Below are 26,294 nucleotides of genomic sequence, written 5' to 3' on the forward strand. Positions count from 1 at the left end.
ATATAATCTGTTTTTGTACACAGACCGTGACATCAGGCCAGGTTTCAGTGCTGCGGCTGTCCAACCTGTCATCACTGGATCACAATACCAAGATTAGCTGCACAGCTGACAACATTGTGGGAGAGAAGGAGTCCTCAGTGGTGCTGGATATACTTTGTACGTTTACCCTCTGGCAACCAGCTCTAATTCAGTGCAGATTAAAGTGTCCATCTAAGCAGTGGCAGTCTATAAGACAGAGAATTAAAAGCTTTAGAAGACAGCAGTTTCTCTTATCTTTTAATCAGTGTTTTTGCATGCTTTGCGAGTACTTTTGGCCTTGTCTTTATTCTATCTTTTCCATTTGAGTTTCATAGAGTTTCTATAAAAATCTAAACTCTGCTCTACACTCAGTTCCACCTAAAATCACAAAGTTGAGTGACGCAGTCCCAGACCATCACTGGTGCATCCCCTTCAGCATAGCAGGTATGAGAGACAATTGCAGATAGTAATCTCTTTCAGTGATATTTTTAAATGATTTGTAATGATTTGTCACTGTAAAATGCTTTTTAAACTTTACAGCAATGACTCCATAAATAGTGAAGACTAATGAGACAATGTGAACCCAACCAACATCACTGAGTGTTGTAATGTTCTTAGGAAATCCAGAGCCACGGATTCAGTGGTATCTGGAAGGTGAAGAGGTGACAGAGGGGGACTACATCATGACCATGATCCATGACATCACAGAGAGAGAATTCCATGGCTGTCTGCAACTGGACAGTCCCACACACCTGAACAATGGGCGGTACATGCTTGTGGTTACAAACGAATACGGGCAAGATCAAAAGGAGGTGGAGGCTCACTTCATGCACAAGCCCTGGGATGGTGAGGAATGCAACAGCGCAATGTTTCATTCTCTCTCTTCGCACTGTCATGTTCTGGTTTCTATTATCCTAATGTGGAGCTACAAAACAAATGTAACGGTCATTTAAGGAGACAGAGCTGATATTCAGAGCAGAAAACTAATTTGTTAGTTATAAAACAAGCCAGTGACTATTACTACAACAAAATCAGTTCATGGTATAATCAATTTGAATACAAGATTCCTATAACAATTTGTATTATCTTTTATCAATGATCGGTTGCTATTTTTTGTATTGCACATTGATGTACTGCTACTTAGATTGTTGTGTTTCCACTTTTTGTCCTGTAGCCACAGTGAGCAGTAAATAACAGTAATGAAACTGAAGGAATCCCTTTTACAGTAACTACAATGGCCCTTTTTCAAAGTTATCACTCTTTTTGACAATTTATCACTACAGTGCATGTGTCTATATGAAACACAGAGCATACACAGATGACATGTAAGATATGAAATGTTCTTAAAAAGATGCCAAGTGCTATTAGGAGGAATAACAGTATAAATCATCATAAGTTATCAGACAAAAGGCTAACAAAAATAATTCACTGTATGTATTTGGATCAGATTCAATCTACCTTTGCAGCCCGTATGAAGATCTGATTACGTGTGGAGGTACTCATGAAGTATTTGATCAAATGAATAAATTTACTAAACCATACATTGCTGCTTTCTCACTGTGCAGGAACTGAGAAGGAACCTTACTATTATGGTGAGTGATTTTTTTCTTTTTATCTCTTGTGAAACTGCTAATTGAGATGCATTCAGTTGCAAGTTATAGTCTATACACACTGTCGTTGTTTTCAAGATATGTTTTATGTTTAACTTCATCCTCATCAGTTAAAGCAAATTACATTTTAGGAATCTTTCTCCCTCTTTTTTTTCTCTGAAGTTGCTGAGGGTGCGTTACATACCTACATAACATTTCAGGTTTTTTCCACACTGTGTCCCTGATGTATTTATTATTTCACTTCAGATGTTGTGCATGTTGAATATGTGTTGTTTGTTGGTCTGTGTACTATCAAATATTTTACAACTGAAATAGGTTTTTATGTTAGATCTAACTGGTCTCTGTCTATCTTTCTCCAACACGCCCCCCCCCCTCTGCAGATCTCATAACAGGTACTGCTACATCTTTTATTTTCTCCCTCCTATTCACAAACCCCTTAAACTTAACTCTGGTTTTTAACAGTTGTTCAATTTTTTTTTTTTATATCTAGCACACCATAATAATAGAATTAAAAAATGAGATTTCCTTTGCTTGAGGAAGAGGTTGACAAAACAGCACTGTCACGGCAGTAACTATAACTTTTGTCAGCTGTGAGATTTTTATTATTATTTTGGCTGATATATTTCAGCTGACACATTTTTTTGATGGGACCTCTGTAAAAGCAAAAACATTAATGCTTAAACTTCTCTCAGATAAAAAGTCCCGATGATCCTTTGAAATAAAGGAAATAAAGGCACAGCATCTTCTTGCATTGTAATATATGTAAGGATAGTGTATCCAAGTGTGCATTGTTGTAAGAATTGTTTAGGTTTATGAGAAGATTGTTGTCTTCTCGCAGAATTTGTCACCACAGTAAACATGTGCTGAGTTATTTTATTGTCTAAAATCCCTAGTTACAAGTGTAATATTGTACCAGATGATGTTCATTTAGTAAATTAGGGTTCATTTTAGGGAAGAAAAGCCATTAAAGTAGGGTACTCTTTGGGGCGAAGCTACCTTGTAACAAGTCACTACTTTACGGACTGTTTCTGCCAACACTATCACACAGCAGTTTCAAACTGTAATAAAGCAATCTATTAATTTGTGTTGTTGGACGCATTTCTGCATTTATTTAATTTAAATGGACACCAAAAGTTGGCAGTACAAGGTAGAAGAGGACTGTATAAGACACAAACTAAGTAACTATCATCCAAGAGACCTGAGTTCATCTTAAAGTACTTTGACGGTATATGTTGAACAACTTTTATTAAAGGGATAATTTGTTTGTTTTTCTTAAGTTGGGTTGTGTGAAGCTTTTACGAGAAGACAGTGTCTTGCTTGCTTTAGCCAGTGGTCAGAGTGATCTCAGTTTGAAGAATCAGGGAGGAATACTGAGCTAAGAGCTACCTGACCACTGTCTACTACAGGTAAACACTGGCTTCTCATCAGCACATCACAGAGAAACAAAAAGGTGTCGATCCGCTCCAGTAAAATGATTTTCATTGTTTGTCTATTCGACAGTTTACCGTGAGAAAAGCGCTCTCTTTCTATCACAATTTGATATTTATTTCAAACATTACAAAACAAAATGAGTGATGATCAAATCAGGGAAACTGGCAAAGATAGAATTCTCAAAAAAAATCACAGGTTATTGTCATAAAGCCCCCTCCTCCATTTTCCTCTTTAACAGGTGTTTGTTGCCTGTTATAGGAAACACTTGAGTTAAATGTGCGCTCTGATATGGAAACACTCATATCAGTCCTATTTGAGGGAGTAACAAATGTTCTGCAGGGTTATTTCTGAGATGTACAATACCTTCTGCCACCTGTGGAGGCCCTGGTTTAAAGGACACCACATGACGTGTATTTCAGACATGAAAAAATGACATGTAAGACTGTGTGGATCAGGCCCCAAAAAGCTAAATGAAATAAAGAGACTAATTTAGACTGGCTGGATGCAGGAGCAGCTCCCAAATAATTAATTCTGTACTGTAGTTATGCTGTCAGGTTTTGGAAGTGGCACTTGAATTAGGTCATCACTGTTACTTGTAAGCTATTTGATTGGAAATGCCAATGATAGCAGATGATGTTGCAGCAGATAAAAAAATTTTGTCATGTGGTCATGAAAAGACATCCATAGTATTAAGATGCAAAGAGCACCCCAATATAGACGACTCCTTTATGTTAAGAAATCCACAGCCTGACAAGTCTGTCATGCATGATGGTTGCAAAGCTACTATTGGACAATTTCTGTCAATCAACAAAAAGCAAACTTCAACCTACCATGAAATTTCCGATTTAACAAGCAATTCAATTGTTCAGATTAGTCATATATTATGTCGTCTTACTCAAACATTAAAAAATGTATCATAGAATAAAACTGCAATCGTCCACAAATCACCTCTTGAATGGCTCTTCTCTTTTTATTCCTGCATCAACAGAGGCTCCCCCTGTGAACCCACCAGAAGACAGAGTTGCTGTAAGTTACCTCTTAATGTTTTCCGGCAGATCTGTTTCTCTGCTTGGAGAAACCGTATGTTGTTCACTGCTCGTCCTTGGTTTTCTTTGATAGCGTTGTACTGCCTTTCTAAAAACACGGGAACCATATCTTTTCTAACAGCTTTTTTTTCAACAATATCAGCACATCATTGTTGAAAATTGTGTTTGATTGTCAATGTCTTTACTCGCCTCTCCAGTTGATTCATAATTCTGCTTTGTCATTGTACAGGTGTATGTAGTGGTGGGCATTGCTGCTGTAGCCTTCACTGGCTTCCTTCTAATGCTGGTTATTCTCAAGTTTGGTGGAAATTCCAAGTTTGGCATCAAAGGTAAGACTACTTACTTTTATCCCAGAGCAGACCAGCACTTTGTGAAATAATGAACAGTTCAGGATAAATGTGTATAATGGTGGCAGTTGCTGGGTTGGGGTGTCTAGATCAAGCATGGTTGGATTCACTGATACATACAAAATACAATCTAAAGACTTGCTCCAAAACATGAGATCAGAACCTAACTGAAATTTGATATCACTTCAAAACTGATGTATAATACTGGAACTTATTTTAGAAATTCACATAAGTTGTCCAAATTTTCTGATGCTGTTAAACTTTTTTTTACTGAGAACAGCCTACATGCTTTACTAGCATCAGATACAGTTGAAAATACAACTAGCCAATCAGAAACCATTTGATATCTTAACAGGGCGCCGCTGTGATCTATGATTACATATTTAGGAGCTAAAGTTTGATGGTCTGAAACTCAGTTTACCTCACATCACTGGGGATATATTACATTTTTTCTTGCAGTGGTTACCTCACCATGAGAGGCACCAATCTGGGACTAAATTCTGCGTTCAAGATGTGATATCCACATATCGAAAAACACAAATTAATGGAATAATTGACTGTCATGATCTCATTTGATACGCAAAACACCAAGTATCCATGAATCCCTCCTGTTAGGGTGGAAGCTGCTAACTGATAGCGTTTCATACTTGTGAATAACACGCATGTAGACCAAGCTAAACTCATGAAGTCTTTGTCATGTTGATACAAACCTGCTGTGGTAGCCATTGTTGAAGCACACACACATACACATATATACAGACATTCAGTATTACTTTTTTCCAAATGTATCTTTAGAACAAAATTGACTTCTTCAATGGCTACAAGTGAGACTAATCTATTTTCTTTTTGTCATACTGACTTAAATACTACTGAGAACAGATTTGTCTCGGATACTTGGCTGATGTTTTCTGACTCTTTGTTCACTAACAAAAACATCTCAACACAATCCATGATGGACATATAACAATATTTAGATATTTTCTTCAAATATGTATATTCACATTCAGTTTGCAGGTACAAGTAGGAACCATAAGCAGACAGATGTTCATTCTTGGCTCATTTGTGGTATAAGAAGTAATTCATGTTGAGTACATTTCACTGTGAAAATCTTAGAATTCATAAACTCACCATAGAGCCTGTTTTGTGTGTCTTCCATTCAGCTGTTGAGTTTTGGTTAATTCAGTTTGGTTAAAAAAAAAAACCTTAATACATTCACAACAAGCAACCTGAGAGTTTAATGTCCCAAGAAATTCACTTTGTGTGGTTTAAAGATACAGTTGTGTTGCAGTACAGTTGTCTTTTTTTGGCACCAGTCGATCTGTTAACATTTGGTGCAGTGGAGGTCTATATTTGACATTTAAATCAGCAAACCTAAAGGTGAATGCAAATGTTAAGAGAAACTCAATAAATGTGTTATATATTTTCCCGTTGTAGTCAAATATTTTGGCTTCCAGTGCAGAGGGATGGAAGATGGAGTATATACATTGTGTGTGTGTATTTATGGTGTGGTGTCTTCTTTCTCATGGAGACATAGGTGAGGTTGCTCTGAAGGAAATGATCTCTGTAATGCCTCTTAGCATCATTTATAAATATATAAGTGTGTGTGTGTCTGCTGTTCCACTCGTGTAGGATGTTAGGTCACATTACAGTTCTTCCTCCCTTCTGAATGCTCCCCTCGAGTCTTCATCCTCCTCTATTTGCACTTTCCACCTTCCTGTCTTGATGCAATTCCATCTTTATCCTCAACATACAGTACATCCAGATGCCTTTGCCCTGCAGCATGTTGACATCGGGGTGACTTTGTTGAGGAGGTAACTGAAGGATTGTGGTGTCAGCACGAGTATTACATGGCCTTCGACAGCTGTGAGTGTTCCACAGCAGCAGTTGTGCCCACAAAACTGCTGTTTGTTGACCATTTCTGCTGTTTGCACACCAGACCAATGACCAAAGTTCCTCTGAACAACAGAAATAAAAACCACAGATGGCAGAACACCACCAGCGCTAATCTAAAGCAAACAGCACTTTGTCATGGCAGCATAGTTTTCAAAATCATAAGCATGTCCACTCATATGCACACACACTCCCACAGGAACACTGTCAGTGCTGACGAAGATGGTAAACTTGTGATCAGAAGGTGTGAAGAGAGCACATCAGGCTCTGAGCCTTGTTGAACAGGTTTGCGGTGAAAAAGCACAACCTGCCTCACTGACCCTGCTTGAATTGCTGACTGACTCTATCTGCTACTCGAATAAAAATCTAGTTTACATCATTTATACTGACTCCAACTTTTGGTACAGGTCTCCCAACAGAGCCTGCTTGCTGCCTCTTTCCTAATACAGGAATGATTTTATAGTGCACACTGTTTTTGCGTGTGTCCTTTATTTGAAAAGTTGGAGCAGGAAAACAAAGTTATATTTAAGTTTAATAATGAAGATAGCAACAGTGCTGAGAGGATGACTGTTGGCTTGGATTAGGGCTGTGCTTCCATGTTGTCTTTGCCCCTGATATATTAAAACATTTCTTTACCTCTTCAGTCCAGCTTAACCGGCTGTTGCACACATCACAATGAATATCTGAGTAACGATGATCCCGTGTCAATAAATCCAGAAGAGTGAGAGTGACGCCGTAAGTTTATTTTGAAGTCAGTGAGGTCAGTGAAAGTCCAAAACACACCGAACTCTGAGCATTATTTTGGTCCCATCCAATTCTACAGATGCAAACTGCTGTGAACCAAGCAGATTTGTTGCCAGATTCAGGCACTTTTCAGAACCCCTTTAGGACAAACTTTAGCTGCTCCATTGAGAAGAGAGTCCTCAGTACTGCTCTGTGAGGACAGGATATAGTTGTCTGCTGTGTGTAAGCCATTGGGTCAAGTGAGTGATAGCAGACAGACCCGCTTGCACTCGCTGCAGATGAGCCGAATAAATGAAGCAGCAGCTGCTGCACGACAGCTGACAAATGTCTATAACGTAGAGAAGATGTTGGAGGTATTCTATCATTTCCAACTTTCTCTGTGAGGGATCATTATACATGTAACTGTAACTGAAACAATCAGGAATACATATTCTTAAACTTAAAGGTTGTTTGTTTGTATGTTTGTCAAATGATGCTGTGCTTGTAAAATCAGGATTTTATTTTTGCACCACATGATCTAATTATTGACTCATTAAATAGTGGGGAAACTATTCATCAAATCAAAGACCTCATTGGTTTAGCATTGCTGCTTTGATTTGTTGCCAAACAGAAGCTCACCTGTTATTTCTTCTTATTTGGATTATGCATATTAGACACAACACTAGTTCTATTAATCTTTTTTTATTTTCCAACGACAATTACTCTTAATACTTCAGACCCTTGATATGAGCACATTTTGGTTCTAGAGCAGTAAAGAGGTGGTGCTGGTCTGCAGCCAATTTGAAGCTGTTGGTTTTTTAATCTGTCTAACATAAAGAACTGGTTCTTGATTGCTCCGATGTGGAAATTCTCATATGAATGGACTGTATGCTAATGTGCCTCCATGTTGGCTCCCTGTTGGTTAAATTCCCATAATCTTCTCATCGTAGGCGGAGAGCCTCACAAATGGACACCAATCGGTTATAATTGTTTCTGGGTAAATGCAGTGCTGTCAGGCACAAAGTAAAGCCTGTAGTTTAAAGATAATAGGATCATTCTTGTATCTGGATTTAAGATTGAGACCCTGGACAGAGAAATTTCTCTTACCCTTTTAGTTTTTGTGGTACTTTTCAGCATTGTTTAAGGTCCAGCCTGCTTCCAAATAGGACTAAACTTACCTGATCAATGCAAGAGATACCAAAGAGAGAGTGCAAATCAGGTTTGGTGTGACTAATTATGTGGTCTGCCACGTCATCAGAGTGGAACTATAATACAATACTAATATCTGCATTTCCTATTGCAAATTTTGAGCTGTTTGTTTTAAAACATTTCCAAAAAAAATTTAAAAAATTTTGTTGTAGGATTTTGGTGTCAGTTGTTAATAAAAAATTATGTCTAAATGAAATCAGGATCCATTTTATAAGACAACACGATTGCACGTGCATAATAACAGTCTGAGAAGACTGACACACACACGATGATAAAAGAATCAAGGCAAAAGATTTAGACCCTTGGAGACAGAGGAAAAAAATTGTAGCAGGAGCACCAGTTAGAAAACACAGCTTCCACAAAATTACACATAACAACCCATCCAAACCAAAGCCAGACTTCTAAAGCCAGACTTCTGGTTCACAAAATGGAAAGACATATAGCTGCTCCTCTTTTCATATCTCTAATCACCTGTAGAAAGAAAAGTGTCACCAGTAATTCTAATCTTGATGCAGCAACAAGACAAAAATGTATTGAAAGTGAAGTGGGATTGAACTTAGAAGAAAGATGATAAGAAAGATGAGAAACATGGAAAAAAGAAGATGCCACAGTGAGTATTAAAGCATCAGAAGAGAATTTGGCAAGTTTTTCTTTTTTGAACTCCCCCCTACTGTGAAAAACAAAGCTCCATCTAAACCCCACACACACGCAGCAAAACACATTTATTTGATATCATGCATTAGAGGCAGACAAAAGACACCCACAGAAGCCACCAAAAGTGTCAAGAGACAAGGTAGGGTAATGTTACAGGACCTAACAAGAATAAGACGGTTTATTCGTGTATACTATGATATAAGTGATTGATAAAAAGATGCTCACAGAAAGACAAAACCAAATAAATGAAATTATATAGTTTATCTGTAACACAGTTAACTTTTTCTGATATCAGTACATGTGCAACGCAATGAGCTTTGCTGCTTTAAATTATAGCACTATGCATTGCAAGAAAAAACAGATAACCTTTTGAAAGGTTGCAAACTGCAAAACATATAAGAAATTCATTCTTGAGAAGACCTAATTACCATCTTAGTGAAGACAGGATGAACACACTGCTGTTCTTATGTTGTGTATTTCTCATTTGTCGTGATACAGAATGTATAAACATGTTTCATTAGTTTTATTCTAGGAATCAACCAAAGCTTCAGTTCCCTCTGATTTACAGCCCACACTGAGCAGAAGGAGAAATGATCCTGATTATATTCTTTTCATGAATTTAAATCTGCATGTCGGCAACTTCACCGACAGAGCCAAGCAAATCAAATGTGGCAGAACATGAGAGCTAATCAGTTGTTACTTACCAATAGCCACAATGAAGCTAACTCTGCATCTGTTTCTCCTCCTGTCTTTTTCAAGAGAGATAAAGTGTCCGTTGCCTTGCTCATACACTTAATCTCCTCTTCTTCCCTTCCTCCCATAACGTTGTATTGAGCCTCCATGCCGCGTCTGTCACTTCGTTTTTTTTACTTTTAAATGACAGGGTATTTTTCATTCTCATTTTTTTTTTACATAATGTGTTATGACAAAAGTGTGCTGTTATCTAGTTGCTGGTGGTACCACAAATCCAAAATGGCATTGTGCAGTGTGGTATGAAGTGCGATATCTCAGCCCCCAGGTTCTCCTGGGTTGGCTGAACCCCGAGAATGTGCATTACAAAGATTGGTGAACTTCAAAATCAGTCAGAGCCACATACTTTTAAAGCTGCAGTCTGCAACTCTTTTTCAAGCATAATGCCTGGAACTGTCCGGGGATTCTGAAAGTAGTACATTAAATACCCCAATACAAAAAAAAATGAGTTCTCTAGGTCCCCTATATGTCCCGCTAGGTCCCTCCAAAGCCAGCAGGTTTGTTTACAAAATTGCAGACCGGACCGCTAAAAGGTAACCAATCAGGTTTACGAGCTGGGCTCTGCTGCCTGTCAATCACCGATTGTGCACGCGCGATACAAGGTAGGCTCGTCCCCACGCTTATTTATCTGGACTATTGAACTTCATTACGGGCTAGTCTACTTACTGTGTCTTCCATGATCGCAAATGACAGGTGAGTTGATGAATGAGGAGTCATGTACGCGCATCTGGCGTGCACGTAGACGTGCACGAGTTCTCATGTGTTTTGAAGGGGCGGGACAGGAAGTTGAATAACTTTTTATTTTTCGGTTAAAAAATAAGCATTTCTTGCATTTTGCGACTACGGAGGTCACCGTTTTCAACTTCAAGCGTTCTGATAGATCATGTAAACTCTTAAAATGCCAAAAAGTAGGACTTTACGTATGACAACAACAAATCTTGCAGACTGCAGCTTTAAGACTCACAAACTTATCTAGTATTGCATTAAAGCTAAGATGAAACCAGGTAAAGGGGGGAAAGGAAAAAGTCCTCTCCTGTCCACTTATCAATGATTCATCATTAGTGATTCATCGGGTTTCAGTTTTCTCCTTGTTCGGTGGACTTGTACGCCTCCATCTTTTTCTCCGTCTCCCTCACATGCACACATAGCTCCTCGCTGTTGATCGATCGAAATGACACCCTCAAGGTCAGCTGAGCTTCATCCTGGGCCACGGGCATAACAGAGCATGCTCATATCCACCACCACCACTACCAACTCCTCTTCCACTTCTTCTTTCACTCCCTGCTGAAAAGCAGCTTTTGCCTCGAGCTCTTGAGACTGTCGATGAGCACTGCTTACCCAAAAACAAAACCTGTGCAAAGGAAGAGACAACCCAAATAAGAGAGCCAAAAAGGGAGGATTATCAACCCTCAGTGCTTTGAAAGTATTGACCGCTGTGCGTCAGTTCCAAGATGGTATCAAAATTTGGAATCAGAAGCCTGCTCAGATTTTATTTTTGTATGTCTCGATCAAATATTTCCTGTTATAGAAATATTTTATTCAAGTTCATGTATAACTGCTGATCCAAGATTTACTCACTTACTCGCTGAACAAATAGGGAAGTCTACAGCATTGCTTGTATTACCTCCTCATGCCGTGAAAGTAAGCCTGAACAGCAGGTAACAACATCCATTATTTCTTCACCAGCACTCACAATTATGGACACCTTCAGTGGTCTGTTGGCTCTTTGAATAAGTGACCTCAGTTGAAGCACTGCCTTGAAACTGATTCTTGAAATGCCACGCAATTTCATGCACAAATATTATGCATCTGACAAGCAAAAGATGCAAAAGAAATAGTGAAAACAAAAAGCCTTCAGACTGACTAAAAGAAACAACAGTTTATTATGTTGTTACCTGAAAAAATAGCACACTTTGAATCGTTCTTCACAGAAGATCTGCATATGAATTGGTTGATAACAAGGATGCAAACATTAAAAATGAGCTTAATTGTGTTTATTTCAATCAAATAAACACATTTGGTACAGCTCATACACTTCAATTATAACACAACATAAAGACTTGTATGAATACATTTTCTTGGGGAAAGTTTTAATAGTACCTACTATATCCATAAATACAACAACTGCCCATTTTAGTTTGTTTTTACTTTGTTGAGTCTAAACTGACGACTGACTGAATAACTTGTCTCACAAGCTGATTATTTTCTTGGCAAACCACAGACTTAAAAAAATCCTCACTGTAATGGTACTTATAATCTATTCTGTATGCTAATATTCACTGAAGTTATAAATCTAATTTTTAATACAGACTGAGCCTTTTCTGTTGTGCCTCACACACACACTGACCTCAGTCCCATGTGACCCCAGTATTGAGCATTAATGGATGGAAGGGAAGGCCCCAGGTTTGCAGCTGTTTATTGTTTCATTATGTTTCTCTGGTCAAGTTTTTAAAGAACAGTTGAATTGTTTGCAGATTTGAATGTCTTTAGCTGGAGGAAAAGAAATTGCATGCCTTTGGCAAATCCTTAGGGCAGTGATTGTTTGAAGTGCTTTACAAATGGAAGCTGCTCTTTTTTGAAGTGAAATGTTGCCTGAAGACACTGTCTTTGCACTTGCCTGACTGCTGCTTTCCTTTTTTTTTTTTTTTTTCTCCTGCTGCTCTTTACAAATAAAGAACAATGTGCTCCTGGGGACACATCTCGCAGCAATTACCACAAAGAAAGGTTTGAGTACTTTGGCATGTGTTTTTACCTGCGTTTCTCTCTGTGTAAGGACAGATCTGGTGAAGACGATAGTGCCTCGGTTGTGCAGGTTGCAGTTACAAAACTCTACAGATGAGAAGCTGAGATTAAAATTAAGGCCAAAGTTCAAAGATGGGTGTGGGCCTCATTGGCCAAAACATGGACAGACATTAGGGCTGGCGTGATAACTGTTTTTTTGGTTATGTCATGATTAATTCTTGTGTGATCTCCTCAGGAAATATAAAATAAAGTGTTGCTGTTAGTTCCCCAAAGTCAATTGTGATAAATTAATATAACTGGTGTACAAAATCTGAAATGTCACCATCTTCTGAAGCAAGGAAATAACTGTGTAACACAAAATGATAATCTTGGAAAGGTGTTATTCATTGTTCACACTCTCTTACATCTGATTTGACCAGGCAGAAATCACTTTGCCGAAACATTTTATTTCAGGCTGTAAAATGGAGAGAAAAAAAAAGAAATAAACAGCCAATTTCGGCATAATAGGGTTGGCTGAATAAACTGATTACAGGAAAGTATTAACAGTTGATAATGTAATTATCATGTAAACCACTTCCCATGATTTCATATTAAGGATGTGAAAGCATCCATGTGTGAAATCATACGGAAAGAACAGTCAGAAGCCTTTAAGGTCCGTTTTCAAAAGGGGGAGTGCTGTTGGTCGATAGACAAAGAACTTGAAGATAATCACTATGAGCTGATGTCTTTCTTCCCATTCCTGTTAGGGAGTCCTTTGTGCAGCCGTACATCATTTCCTGTCTTATGTTGGTCAGTCTGACCTTTGCTAACAGTCAAAACTGTGAAAAATGAGATGGCTCAAACTGGAAGTGCAGTGTGGGAACGGGACATTGGGTATACATACAATTAGAGCATGGCACAGATAAAATTATTAGAGAACAGCTGAGTCTTTAGAATTTGTTTCCATTTTGAAAAAAAAAAAGGGCGGGGGGGGGAGGGTCAATTCGATTACACGCCACTTCAAAAAGCGAGCACTTTGAAATCTTTAGTGTGAGCTCATTTTAAATTGTCTGAAACATAAATGGACTTTAAAAGACCCTACAAGGAAACCAGGGAGGTCATGAAGCTTACACATGTCATATTTATCTGCTGTGCATATTTAAAACATTAAAGGTACCAAATTCTGGGGCATTAGGTTTTCTGGCGGCAGCTGCATTTCATTATTGCAAACAATGTTTCCTTTAATGTTATTTTCAGAAAGCTGTTTGCCATGAAAGGTAGATCAAACTTGAAAGAATAGACACAGTTATGGGATCACTACATAAGGATTACCCTAATTTGGGCCAAAAAGAGGAAATATTAGTGCAGTGGGTCCTGATATTTTCTTGGCTAGACAACAAATATAACTGGTGCCACTAAGAGATCCCCTGAACCAGCGAGAAAATGTTTTTGTCTGTGAGTAAAGAAAACAATTGAGAAGTAAAATTCTTGTAATTCGGTTTTCTCCGAATCACAGAAACATTCTGTCATAGTTTATGTGAAGTCCAGTGGTTTTACCATAGAAAGCTTCCTGTCTAACAAAAGATTGAAAGAGCTTTTGTATACAGCATGTACAAAGCTATCATTCTTTTCCTGCTGCTTAATTACTCACAAGCCCTTCTGCTATACTTTTCGTTTTGCATCACTTTCAAACATAAAAAGGAGCACTGGGAGAAAAAACATACTCCCAAATTAATCATTATATGCAATTTGACTTGTAGTGGAGTCACACTGTATGTTAAGGCATTTGATTCATATTGATCAGGGGTAAGGCAAAATGTTAAGCAACTTATAGTTAGCTGATCATGAACGTGTTAGTTTTCAATCAAAAGTAGGCCTCATTTCTTGTCTGTATGTCAGGACTCAAGTCAGAAGTTGAGTCAGAATCACCTCACTATTTCTCCACCTTTATTGTTACACTACCACATCTTCTTATTACACCAGGCTGTCACGTTTCTCCTCTAAAAGACAGAGATGTCTGTGAACTTCCCTAAGATTTAAGATTCAAATTCAGTGTCCTCAACCACAAGCCAATCACTTGTTATTGATGACTTTTGAACTTGAATGATGACTTTTCAAAGAAATCTGAAACAATCAGCATAGAAGGGACCTGTCACTGCAGAGATAAACCATTTGCATATTAATATTAAAGTTGTGAAAGCAAATCAATTAAAGCAGTACTGGCAGTCACTTTCAGTTGAAAGCTAACAAATTAAAGATGGTAACTACAGACATCATTCACCTTCTGGTGCCAGAATTTGAAGGACGAGAGTATTTTACTGTGTATTTGGGTCTGAAACATGTACGACTCTACCTTGAGAATGCTTCTTACAACTCAGTTCATGGTTTCCACGTCAGTGTGGAGAGTTTCTAGATGAGAATGAGCTGAAATGCATGTGATACATGCCTGAGCCTGAGGTGCAGTGGTGTCGGATGTGTTCCAAATCCAGAATTTCTCTGTGAAGGAGTAACAGTGGCTGTACCACAAGCCCATTTGCTAAGTTCTATTTATTGTTCACACTTTTTTTCATGTGGAAAATCATATTGTAGAAAACATTAACAAGGCTTTTACAACCTTTCAAACCAACTGAAAGTATTTACAACAACCATGTTGGACATTTCAATATTATCTTAAAGGAAAATTCAACCTTGGCACAATGATCCTCAATATTTTCTGTGTTAATTATTGATAAGCAAAAATCTTCAAGATCAAGAATACCATGATTAATAATCTGCAATATCATGATATTGAGTAATTAAACAGAGTAAAGTTAGAATTTGTTATCAGATTATGCGGTTATTGTAAGTGTCCAGGTTTATACAATAAATCATAGCAGGATATGTTGATCTTCCACCGTGCTTGCAATGGCATGGAACAAGATTGCTTTTCCTCAATAGAGATCTTTCTTAGTATCTGCCAGCTTAGCTTCCCTGTCACAATTCCTCCTTGATTCTCCAAACAGGGAATGCTGTGACTGCTGTCTAATGAAGGTAAAACAATAAGCAAATTTACATGACAAGTAGAAAGAAAGAAATCATTGTATCTCTGACAAAAACTGGACTTTTAGAATATATGTAAATGTGTTAGTTAGTATGTCTAAAGCTTGTCTAACACAAACAGACAATTTAGTTGGCAGTTGAATCACTCTGCATGTAAAAGCTCTACTAGATTCAAATAAGTCTAACTGCTCTGTGCATGCTCAAAAGTTCCATTGTTTTGCATCTTTTTGTAAAAATTGGAAAACGTAAGCACCTGTTAATACAGCCAAAGTCCCAATACATCTGCCCTCATTCACATATTTTCATCTTATCAGATGGCTAAGCAAGTCTAGCCTGGGAATTCCCATGCTGCTTTGCGCGCGATTTCATTCTCACTGCAGTCAGCCTGGAAACCACCGCCCTTATTTTTGCCAGAGTTTGGGAACCAATCACAGAACGGGGGGGGACTGGCAGCAAGACGATGACGACGTCTATGCGCTACACCGAAGCTTGTAGAGTGTTAATCCAACATGGCAGCGGACACAACGTTACCATTCGATGCAGCCTTAGAAAGTGTTTTAAGTAGCTTAGAACGCAAGTTTACTTTTATTGTACTTTTTTTCTTCTTCTTCCTAGTCGAATTTCTGTCGTCATCTGGTATAAGTGATACAATTGGCTATGAATCGTGCGCAAAGCAGCATGGGAAGAACCAGACGCCATTTGATAGACATTCGTAGCGCCCAATAAACGGCTCTAGGCATTCGTAAACCACGCCTCAAATACGAGAAAATGCACACCTAGTTCCCAGACCACCATCTCATCGAGATTGTGGACGCGTCAGCCAGGCTAAAGCAAGTCAGAAACTGAGACTGAAAATCAGCCCATTGAGACTATGTGTCACCTCACTGTTGTTTTTTCCAGACGGTTGCTCTGCTCTAATAAAATCCAGATTTTATAACTGCAGCGTCAGCTGACAAAAATTTCCATTCATGTGACCTAAAAGCAATGTCTGTGCAGTAAATTTGGCTATACATGTATGATGGTCTGCCAAAGAGAAGCAGTGAAATGACTATGAAGTTGTCAATAACTCTCTTCTGCTCCCGTCGATGTACTCTGGGACAAGGAAGGTGGTCCAGGTAAATGGCCCAGTTGAGCTGTAACCGTAGCTTGACTCAGCTCTCCATGTAATTGTGCTGAGTGACTCCTCGTGGGTACTTTACACAAACCTATTTAAAGAAAAAACAGAAATATCCCCTTTAAGAGGCTAATTCACTGATGTTGAAATCGAAGTCAAGTTTTCTCTCATTCTTTATTTTTCAACTTAACATCATGGGATTTGAGTCATCATACTTGAAACTAAGCCTTGAGAGGTTACACCTCTAGGATTTGCTCACATTTACTGCGTAAACATGTACAACATGTCAGTGTGATATTTTTACTCAGAAATTGGGTTGCCTTTCAAGGCCGCTCTGCTTGCTTAGGAAAGGTCTTTTGCTGCCATGGAGTGAGTGCATGTTACATCAGTGTGGCTTTTTCTTGGCAGTGGAATGAATTTCTGTACGGCAGGGTCTATGTTAATGAGGTTTCAGCTATCAATCAACACTTAGTCATGCTGCTGTAAGGCAGATACTTAAGTAGCCAATAGATAAAGCACTAAGTTGTTTTGAATATGGATGGGGATTGGCAAAGATGTATAGCTCAATATAATTTACATATCTGTCTGCTTTTGTGCTGTATATTTTTGTAGAATTTGCTGCACAGCAGAGGTCGGAGACAAAGAACAGGGGCAAAATGAGCAGCAGATGTAGCTCTGAGCAAGTTTGGACAGCACTATAGCAGATAGTAGTTTATTGATGGATCAATTGATCGTTTGCCTGTCCCGTCTGAGCCAGGATGCTGCTGCTGTCTTCTTGGCCCTGCTTTCTCGTTACTGGCTAGTGCTAAGGTCAGCAGCTCTGCAGCTTTGTGTGGAGGGAATAGAAAGATGGGTATCGGTATGTGTGTGTGTTTCTGAGTGTATTGGCGCAAGCTGCCAATCAAAAGCTCTTTTTTTTTCTGTCATTCTAATGCATGAGCTCGTGTCCGTACTTAAATAATGTAACCATAAACAACCAACATTTATTAAAAAAACAAGACAACCAATGTAATTCTGAAAGTAAAATAACCCAAGAAATGCAGTCCAAATTATGATAAAAGTGGTGTTTTTGTTGAAATTAAATATTATTGTATCTTACTTCACTCTGAATATTATTGTTTATTTTTACAATAAAAATAATTTTATGTAACAATAATTGCACACAAAAATAATCAGATGCCAATGAATTCATATTCTATACATGCTGTAAAGACAAGATCCACAATCCATTTACAAAGTGTGAAATTTAGGCAAGCTTCTATTGCACACCATCTTTCTCATGATCCCACTGTTCTTGGCTTTGTTGTATGGTAACTCTCTCCCACACTCTCACGCTCAGCTTCTACCACCCTCAGCATGCGTCCCCTCACTTGTGATTGCACCTCATCTTAAATGGACTCATTACAATTATAATTAGGAATACCATGGTCCTCAGCATTTTCCATAAAGCATTGCTTTGGCATCGTAGAACTACAATCTATAACAGCAACCGTGAACAGACTTTGCCAGTGCAACAATTCTCTTAATTTCTGAATCGTTGACATTCATCTCTCGCTGCACATAAAGATCGTGGTAGTGGTGTTGTCAACAGAATTTTCTCCTTTATTTTCATAAAGAATGGTCCAGTCGGTCCTATACTTAAAGCGATAGCAAAGAAAACGCTTAAGTCCCATTCCTTAAAATTAAGATGACAGCTCTGAATATACAACTCAAACACTTACTTTCACTCTGTTAGGAAAATTCCTAAACAAAATTGGACGGGACCTTGTCACTTATGAGGAGAAGGAGAGATGAAGGATTATGTTAGTTGACTGACTCTCATACAACAGACCACAGAGTCAAGACCCATCTGACCCAACGTCTCTTTCTGTCTCACTTGCAAATGGTTAGGGTTAAGCGTTAGAAGTACATTTTTAGGTTTAGACATGCACTTTTGTAGCCATCTAATTATTCTAACCCCAAATCTACATTCTGGACGTGTGACAAAAGTACTTAATACATGATGAGAGTTGGCTGGATCTAAAGACAAGAGCTGGCCTGCTGCTTGTCCAGGATGGGTCACGCTGATAGCTTTATCAAGCATGTGGATGATGAACTATATTTATAATGACATACTATTCTATAAGTAGGAGGCATAATGTTGCCTATTTGTGTATTGTTTTTTCTATAGTTTTTCAGGATCTAGCAGGTTTCAAGTCCATCACAGCTGACAGGTTGATACTAATTCTGTAGAACATCATAGGCAGTTGATTAATTTAATGTTTTATGTTTTCATAAGAATTTCATGTTACATTTCAGTAAGCTCACGACAAGCTTGTACGTTAATAAAACGGTAAGAAGTAAGATTAACGTGTCGGTTTGTTGGCATGGCACCAGGGACGGGATTGTGTGTGAGCAGGACGGTGAATCTTGGTAGGCGAGGGATGAAGAAAAAGAGCAAAAAAAAATTAAAAAAATGAATGTGGCAGACTGAGAAAAGGGAGTGAAAACTTGAAAGAAAGCTTTAGATTGTATCTGTTTGTGTGAGCTTAACAACCTCATTCCACAGCACGCACTGTGTGTTCGCAGCCAGCAGCCGGCTTGATTTATGACTCTTCTCCCAAATGTCAAGTCCATTGTCCTGTGCCAAGGCCTATGTTTTTGCTGAGCTGTCCATGTCTTTCTTAGCTGACATAAGACAACTGACAAAAAATTCTTACAACCCAGCAAGAACCGTTTGAAGCTGACATGCACAGAAAAGGAAACGGACTGCCTGAGAAAATGCTGATTGGATGCAATAATTCTCAGACTACAGTTCAAATAATGATAAGAATAAGTTAGTTTGTGCACATATGTATGTGTCAGTGTTATTTCTTGCTCGCATCAGTATAGGTAGGCTATGGAGTATAGGCATGTAAACATTGGGTCTGCAGCTATTGATTGTTTTCCAAATTTGTCCTATATTCTTTTTATTTAGCAGTAAATCTTTTTATGTTCACGAAAGTCTCAAAATAGTAAAACAAACAAACAAACAAACAATAAAAACCTCCAAAACCAGAAGGTATCTGATGTAAAAGTTGGAATATGTTCACAATCAAAAAATGATGCATCGCTAAAAATAATATTAGTTTCTAAATAAGTTTCTGACACCATACACATCTCCTTGAATGTAAATTATGATAACAAACTTGAAGGATTGTTATTCAAAGAAATGATTTTGGGCATAATGCAAACAGGCAACATCTGATACAATGACAGTGGTTAAACGTGTTTTGTCAAAATCTGACTGTGACTTGATGACTCAAGTATAAATGACAGTATAAGAGCAAAGAGAACAGATTACCCAGCAACAACGTGTTGAATGGAGGTTACGTCACTGTAGAGGGCAGAGATTTCTCTTAATTCTCTCAGGAAATAAAGAAATGAGAAATGTTCTGTGTCACACGTTCACGTTTGTGTCAGAGGGAGGGTGACGAACAAAAACAGTGTGAGATACAGACAGAAATTGTCTACAGTCTGAGTGTCTGTAGTTGTCAGAAGGTCTCCAGCGTAACATGGTCAACTTCCGTTGCCCATTGCATGCTGTTACCATGGCAACCTGCGTCATTGCCAACCTGAGCTGCTGCTCCAAAACTAAATCATTATTACTAGCTGTGTCTGGGAGAGGAGTGAATCACTACCTTTACACACACACACACACACACACACACACACACACACACACACACACACACATACACACACACACACACACACACACACACACACACACAGACAGAGAGATGAAGCGACACCTGGAACCGACTAAAGTCAGCAGTCGAGACTGAATTGGGAGCTGACAAAAGACATCAAATCGTGAACCCAGAGTTCTTTTCTGCCTCAAGCTGAGTAATCTTTTGCTCCACTTGCTGGCTTTGTTTGTGAAGTGAGTCACAGCATGAAAAAATATATATATTTTTCCCTCCTCCTAAAAGGACCGAGAATGACTGGCAGCCAGATATGACAATGACTTGAATTGTTGAGGTTGAAATTGTGACATTGTAGGTGGGTGTTGTGCTGTTTTCAGACATTGGGACATGCCATAAATCTGACACATCAAGTGTTGAAATGTGTTTTGCTTGAATATTCAACAGCAAGTCAAATAAGCAGCCACTGGTATAATAAAGCTCTTGAGAAACAGAAAATAAGAAAAAAAAAAAAGCCTACATACAAACATTTGATTTGATCTTAATACTTGAGAAACCTTGATCATGCATTAGAACTTACTGTTTCTGCTGAAATAAACAAAACTATTACTGTGTAGTGAAATAACAGATTTAAAGGTTTCATTTCATGATGTTCCTATTTTTAAGAGTCAAATATATATGCAATAAACCCATCTGATTTTACTGAGAAACTCAGATCATTGGAAAAGTTAACGAACAAAAGCATATGTGTGAAATCTGCTGAGGCCGGTTCCTGGTTAAAGTGAGTATCAGGTGGCACTGTTTAAGCTTGAGTGGTAATGCTCCATAAAGCCAGTTCTCTCACCATCTTTGTTTGTTGACACTTTTCTAGATTTATTGTTAATTTTTGACATTTTTAATGACTATACATTTATACCAAGCTGAACATGTGATAAGTGTTGCGAAAGGGAACCCTGACCCAGTTCTGGCTTTGCTAAATGCATTAACCATCACATGGGAACCTTCTGTGATACCAATAAACCCCACACCGCCTGATCTTACATTCCTCTGCTGGGTCCTGGGATTGTTAATCCACTACACTTCCACTGAGCACATGCACAACAATGTCGCTGGACCATTGTCTCTTAGAGCTTAGTTGCACATTAGTGCCTCGATGGCATCCCTGGTGGATTTTATTCTGTTGGTGTATGACAGCAGCGCAGTTCAAGAATCTCCACTGGGAATCACTGCGTGCTCACCGTCTTTATGGTCACTGCCTACTGGCGGTGAAGGGAGCTTGTGTTGCTTACTTGCAGTCCGATACCACTCTGTGAAGTTCTTTCAGTTTTAGCTGAAAAACAAAAATGATAAAGGCAGCTTAAGGGGGAGAGCAGGTTGTTGTTTTTGGCTTGGCTGACCCTGTCATAGTGTCAGCCGCCTGGAATGGTTTTCTCCTTTACATTTCTGCTCTGACATGCCTCAGCCATCACCTTGTTGTTGCCTGGTCTGACCTTATTTCCACTGCTCACATTTCTTAACTAAAAAGCCCTCCTTTTTGGTAGTACTGTTTGGGTACTGCACTCAACAAGCAGACTAGACTAGAACCAGGAAATACGACCATATTAGTCCAGTGCTCAGGTCTCTGCACTGGCTTCCTGTCGCTCAGAGAATAGACTTTAAAACAGCTCTGCTTGTGTACAAGTCTCTTCATGGTCAAGCGCCAAAGTACATCTCTGACATGTTAAACCCATATGAACCAACTCGGGCTCTGAGAACCTCAGGGAGGGGTCTCCTGCTGGTGCCCAGAGTCAGGACTAAACAAGGTGAGGCTGCGTTTCAGTTTTATGCTCCTAAAATCTGGAACAGTCTTCCAGAAGATGTGAGACAGGCCTCAACTCTGACATTGTTTAAATCCAGGCTGGAAACAGTTATATTTAGCTGTGCATATGACACCTGAAAGTATTTTATCTGCACTCTTTGCTTTTTAATTAATTAATGATTATTTTAATGGGTTTGTAATTTCTTTATTTTATTTTTTTATTTCTTTTTAATGATTTTATTGCCTTCTTGTGATTTTATGTAGCTGTAAAGCACTTTGAATTGCCCTGTGTATGAATTGTGCTCTATAAATAAAATTGCCTTGCCTTGCCTATTTACCATCACTATATGATTAAGCACAATCTGGATGTGACCCTCTCTAATACAAGTTTACTCATTAGTGCCTTATTTTGAAATTCAGAAAACTAACAGGGTACCAAACCATAAGAGCAACTGCAGTCAGGCTAATTATGTCATTCCAGCTAACAGTTTTTTTTCTCAGCCTATGCAGAATTGAAGCAATACTGGATGAATCCATACCACACAATTAACTTGTTCTGTGCACAGAGAGGGAACAAGAAAGTATGTGCTTTATGTAGTGCAGCAGGGAAAGGATGTTGTGGGGGTGGTTATACTGTATGCATGAGGAACGTTTGAATTTCTTACACATGACAAGACTTCGCAATCCTCCTTATATCTGCAGTATATGCTGCATTTTCCAATTATCTGTAACCATGTTTTCTTAGCCTTAATCATAAAGTTGTTTCCATGCACAGATACTGTGAAGCTGGAATTTAAAACATAGGCAACCTTAATTGTGGTTTGAAAGGCAAATACTGTCGTTCTCATTGACATTTTTCTTTTTTTTTCAATTAATCGGTTATTTGTTTGGACTTTGGATTGAAAATTAACAGTGAAAATAATGACTTGCAGCGTTTCCCTGTGGGCGATGTCTCCAAATGGCTTATTATTTTCCAATCAAAATAAACTCCTCTAAGATAATTAGTTTGCAATCTTATCAAAAGGAAATGAGTCTCAAATCCTCACATTTAAGGAGCTTTTTCTGAAAAATTTGAACAATTGTGAACGAAAATGTTATTATCTGACTTAACTATTTAATGAAATAGTAAAAAAGTGTAAATGCTATGATTACATTTTAAAGTAAATCATATTGAGACTGACTTCCACTGCAAACGTTTTTGACCAAATGGAATGAACTCTCGGTTTGGACCGCAACCAATACCAATGCAACCATTCAGGGTTGGCAAAACTTGGCTCTTAAAGTATGAGTGTAGAAATAAACAGCCAAATGTTGAGCTCATTCCATTCTATTAGAAGCAGAAACGTATGTTGTACTGGGAAAACATTTGTCTCAAATTCAAACCTCTGCTGTGACAGACCAAGAATTGGACTTTCTTACCACTTTGTCTCATCTCTATCTTATTGCTCATCTGTTTGATATTTTGCTAGACATGTTCATCCAGCGGCTTTCTCTTGACAGCTTGGCCTCGGTATTCTTTTATTCTTAGTCCTTTGTGACATTTTTCATTTTCTCTGAGATATTTGGCATGCATTAGAACTTTAATACCACATCCAGAAGGAGAATTTAATTTATTTTTTGCTGGCTCAGCCTCCGACAGGTTTCAATGTACACCTAATCCTCAAAAACAGATAAGGCTGTTATCATTTGGCTGGCGCAGACTTCCCCTCTGACATGCCCGATGTTGGTATCAGTCAGATGAAACATTCAAGAGATTACCTATAATCAATGTATATATATATTTTTTGTGTGTGTGTTTTTACATGCAGTGATGTGACACGAAGCTGAGACTTGATTGTGCTTTTTGTTTTGATAGTGATAGGAAGGTTAAGGACTGTAAAGCAAAGTTAAGGCGCATGTAAGATCAATGAGTTTGTGGTTTGTGTTTGGTAAAAGGTCACTTCCTCCCACTGTGAGTAAATTGTTATTTTTTAAACAGATTACTTGACGGCTGTTCTGTTGTGATTCTTTGTGAAATATCAGAGTGAATGTGACCTTTGCTGCATTATTGATTAATAAAACATTCGTCATTATCAAACACATACTGTGGAGTGGATGTCAGTTTAACTACCTGAGTTACCTTTGTGCAAAATTACCAATCTTTGGAATCTGGATACTAGTTTGTCATTTTATTTAGATATCCTGGGCTTCAAATGTGGCTTGATGAGTTTTTTCGCTGCTTAAGAACAAACTTAAACTTTTCTATGTATTATAGATGATTCACCTTTTGGATGGATGGAATTTAGTAAGGAGATTCATTATCTTGCACCATTTTCTGACATTTTGTTAAATGCCAGTGCTCTGAAATGAGCTGCATAGCAGAACTCAAAAACAGGCAAGTAGAAGTGCGCTCCAAGTTTACTTAGATCAAAGAGTTTCTTACAAGGAACAAATCTCTGCCAGGCAGATAAAGAACGGCAATCAGTCGAGGATTCAGGAAGGATCATGGCTGGCAAAAAGTTTACTGGAATGTTGTGCTCCAGCAGATGTCAAGTCTTGAACTTAAACTCTTTGTATGTGAGGAAGGCATCGATGAGTGAAGTGGAAGTGATAGACCAGGCCTGGTTTTCATTACACTTACAAGTCTCCTTGCTTATCCCACTACTTTGCCTCATCCCATCTTAGCTCCAGGAGCAAAAACAGTCATATGAGAAATCTTGTTTCTTTTTCCATCTAAAATGACATCAAAATCCATCGACACTTGGAGACACAGGGTATATACTTTATGCCATTTGGTAAAATATTTATTTTTAAGATACACCTGTGCTTGTTTGCTCTGAGGTCCTCCAAACATTTCAAGTGAATGATTTTTGAGTTGCAGTGTAATGAGAAGTATACCAGGTCCAAAATATACATTAAACTATTTTTCTAAATTAAACTATCTTGATGCATAGGAGTGTTTACACACTTCCTGGTGCTAGTCTACCCCAACCTGATCTCATGACTCATCGTAAAATAGCTACATGGCTCCACTTTGTAAAATGTTTCAGTTTCACAGTAGAGGCTCAGAGATTGTGGGAAAAAATTTGAAAAAAAAAGCAATTTCTGCATTTTCTATACTCAGACATAACATGCTTTCCCTTCACATACAACAAAAGTTTTGATTCATCCTACATCCTCATATCTGTTTCTGCATGATTACGAACACCTTCAAAATAGTGCTAATGTTTACTTGGCCACAAATACTGATGAGGAGAAAGGGGAGGATGGAGGCACTCTGAGTATATAATCCATAGACCTTTGTGATCCTGAACACATGCAAGTGATTCCTGCCTCAAGAATTGTCCTGCACAATGTTTTTAACTGTCATTGTGCTTTTCTTCCTCCTTCCCACTCACATTTTCTAACTTTTAAAATGGGCTCTCACACACGAATGGTTCATGTTAACCTAGGGTTAAGGTTAGAATTAATATCCATGTTTAGGTCCCGGTGTTTAAAAATACAAGGTTAGATACTTACAAAGATCTCCATGGTTATGGATAAAATAACAGCCTGAGGATATGTTGATTTACAACACGGCTATGTTACCAAATGTATGTATCACATGTGTTCTGATTAGACTGGGAAGTCGAGGTTTAGTTGCTTATTTTTTATAATAGAAGGGGAGCAGCACAGGTTGAGCCTGCTCCTGACATGGACAGGCAGTATTTTTGTGTATTTATTGTCTGAACACTGCTGCTTCTGATGGTTCACCATATGTTTTACCATATAACTGTCAAACATAACGACTACACAAAGTATGTCACTACTTTGTTTTGTACAGCCAGACAAATTTACTAAACCTCTCTGCTCTAACACTGGATATTTTTTTTAACCCTTTTCTGTTTGTTTTTTTCTAATCATATGTATACTTTTACTCACAGAAAGTTTAGCTAAATGAAGGGTGGACAAGCAAAACAAGGTTGTCAACATGTAGCAGAATTTGAAAGATTGCCTCAAATGTCACAGCAAATTGCAGTTGGCTGTAAATGACCAAATGAGACGTATCTAAATTATTTTCCAAACAAACCTTGTGTGCTTTCTCCATCCTGCAGTGTAAAATTGGAAAACAACTTTAATAATAACAAATACTAAGCAAAATAATTCTCTGTGATACTCACACTACCAGGAACTAAACCTTTCACCCAAAAGCTAAGTGTGAAGATAGCTATTATTATCATTATCATTACTATTATTGCTATTATTTGTTGTGTTGTTTTGTTTAGTTGTTGTTCTGTTGGGGATTGGGGATTTTTTTTGT

At 38.2% G+C, this 26,294-nt stretch overlaps 1 protein-coding gene across 2 annotated transcripts in view; it reads left to right on the top strand.

Moving 5' to 3' along the window:
* Nucleotides 1–26,294, top strand: part of ntrk2a (neurotrophic tyrosine kinase, receptor, type 2a) — a 90,150-nt gene that overhangs the window by 15,541 nt on the left and 48,315 nt on the right. The window contains exons 7-13 of one of the 2 annotated variants that reach the window (XM_075467831.1): nt 24–156; nt 391–462; nt 637–881; nt 1,595–1,610; nt 2,009–2,020; nt 4,048–4,085; nt 4,335–4,434. In XM_075467831.1, coding sequence (XP_075323946.1) covers nt 24–156; nt 391–462; nt 637–881; nt 1,595–1,610; nt 2,009–2,020; nt 4,048–4,085; nt 4,335–4,434 — 616 coding nt within the window. Of the gene's footprint in view, nt 1–23; nt 157–390; nt 463–636; nt 882–1,594; nt 1,611–2,008; nt 2,021–4,022; nt 4,086–4,334; nt 4,435–26,294 lie in introns of both variants that reach the window. The other variant, XM_075467832.1, reaches the window with a different exon arrangement.

This window comes from Odontesthes bonariensis, chromosome 6 (genome assembly GCF_027942865.1).
Source record: "Odontesthes bonariensis isolate fOdoBon6 chromosome 6, fOdoBon6.hap1, whole genome shotgun sequence".
Lineage (NCBI taxonomy): Eukaryota > Metazoa > Chordata > Actinopteri > Atheriniformes > Atherinopsidae > Odontesthes > Odontesthes bonariensis.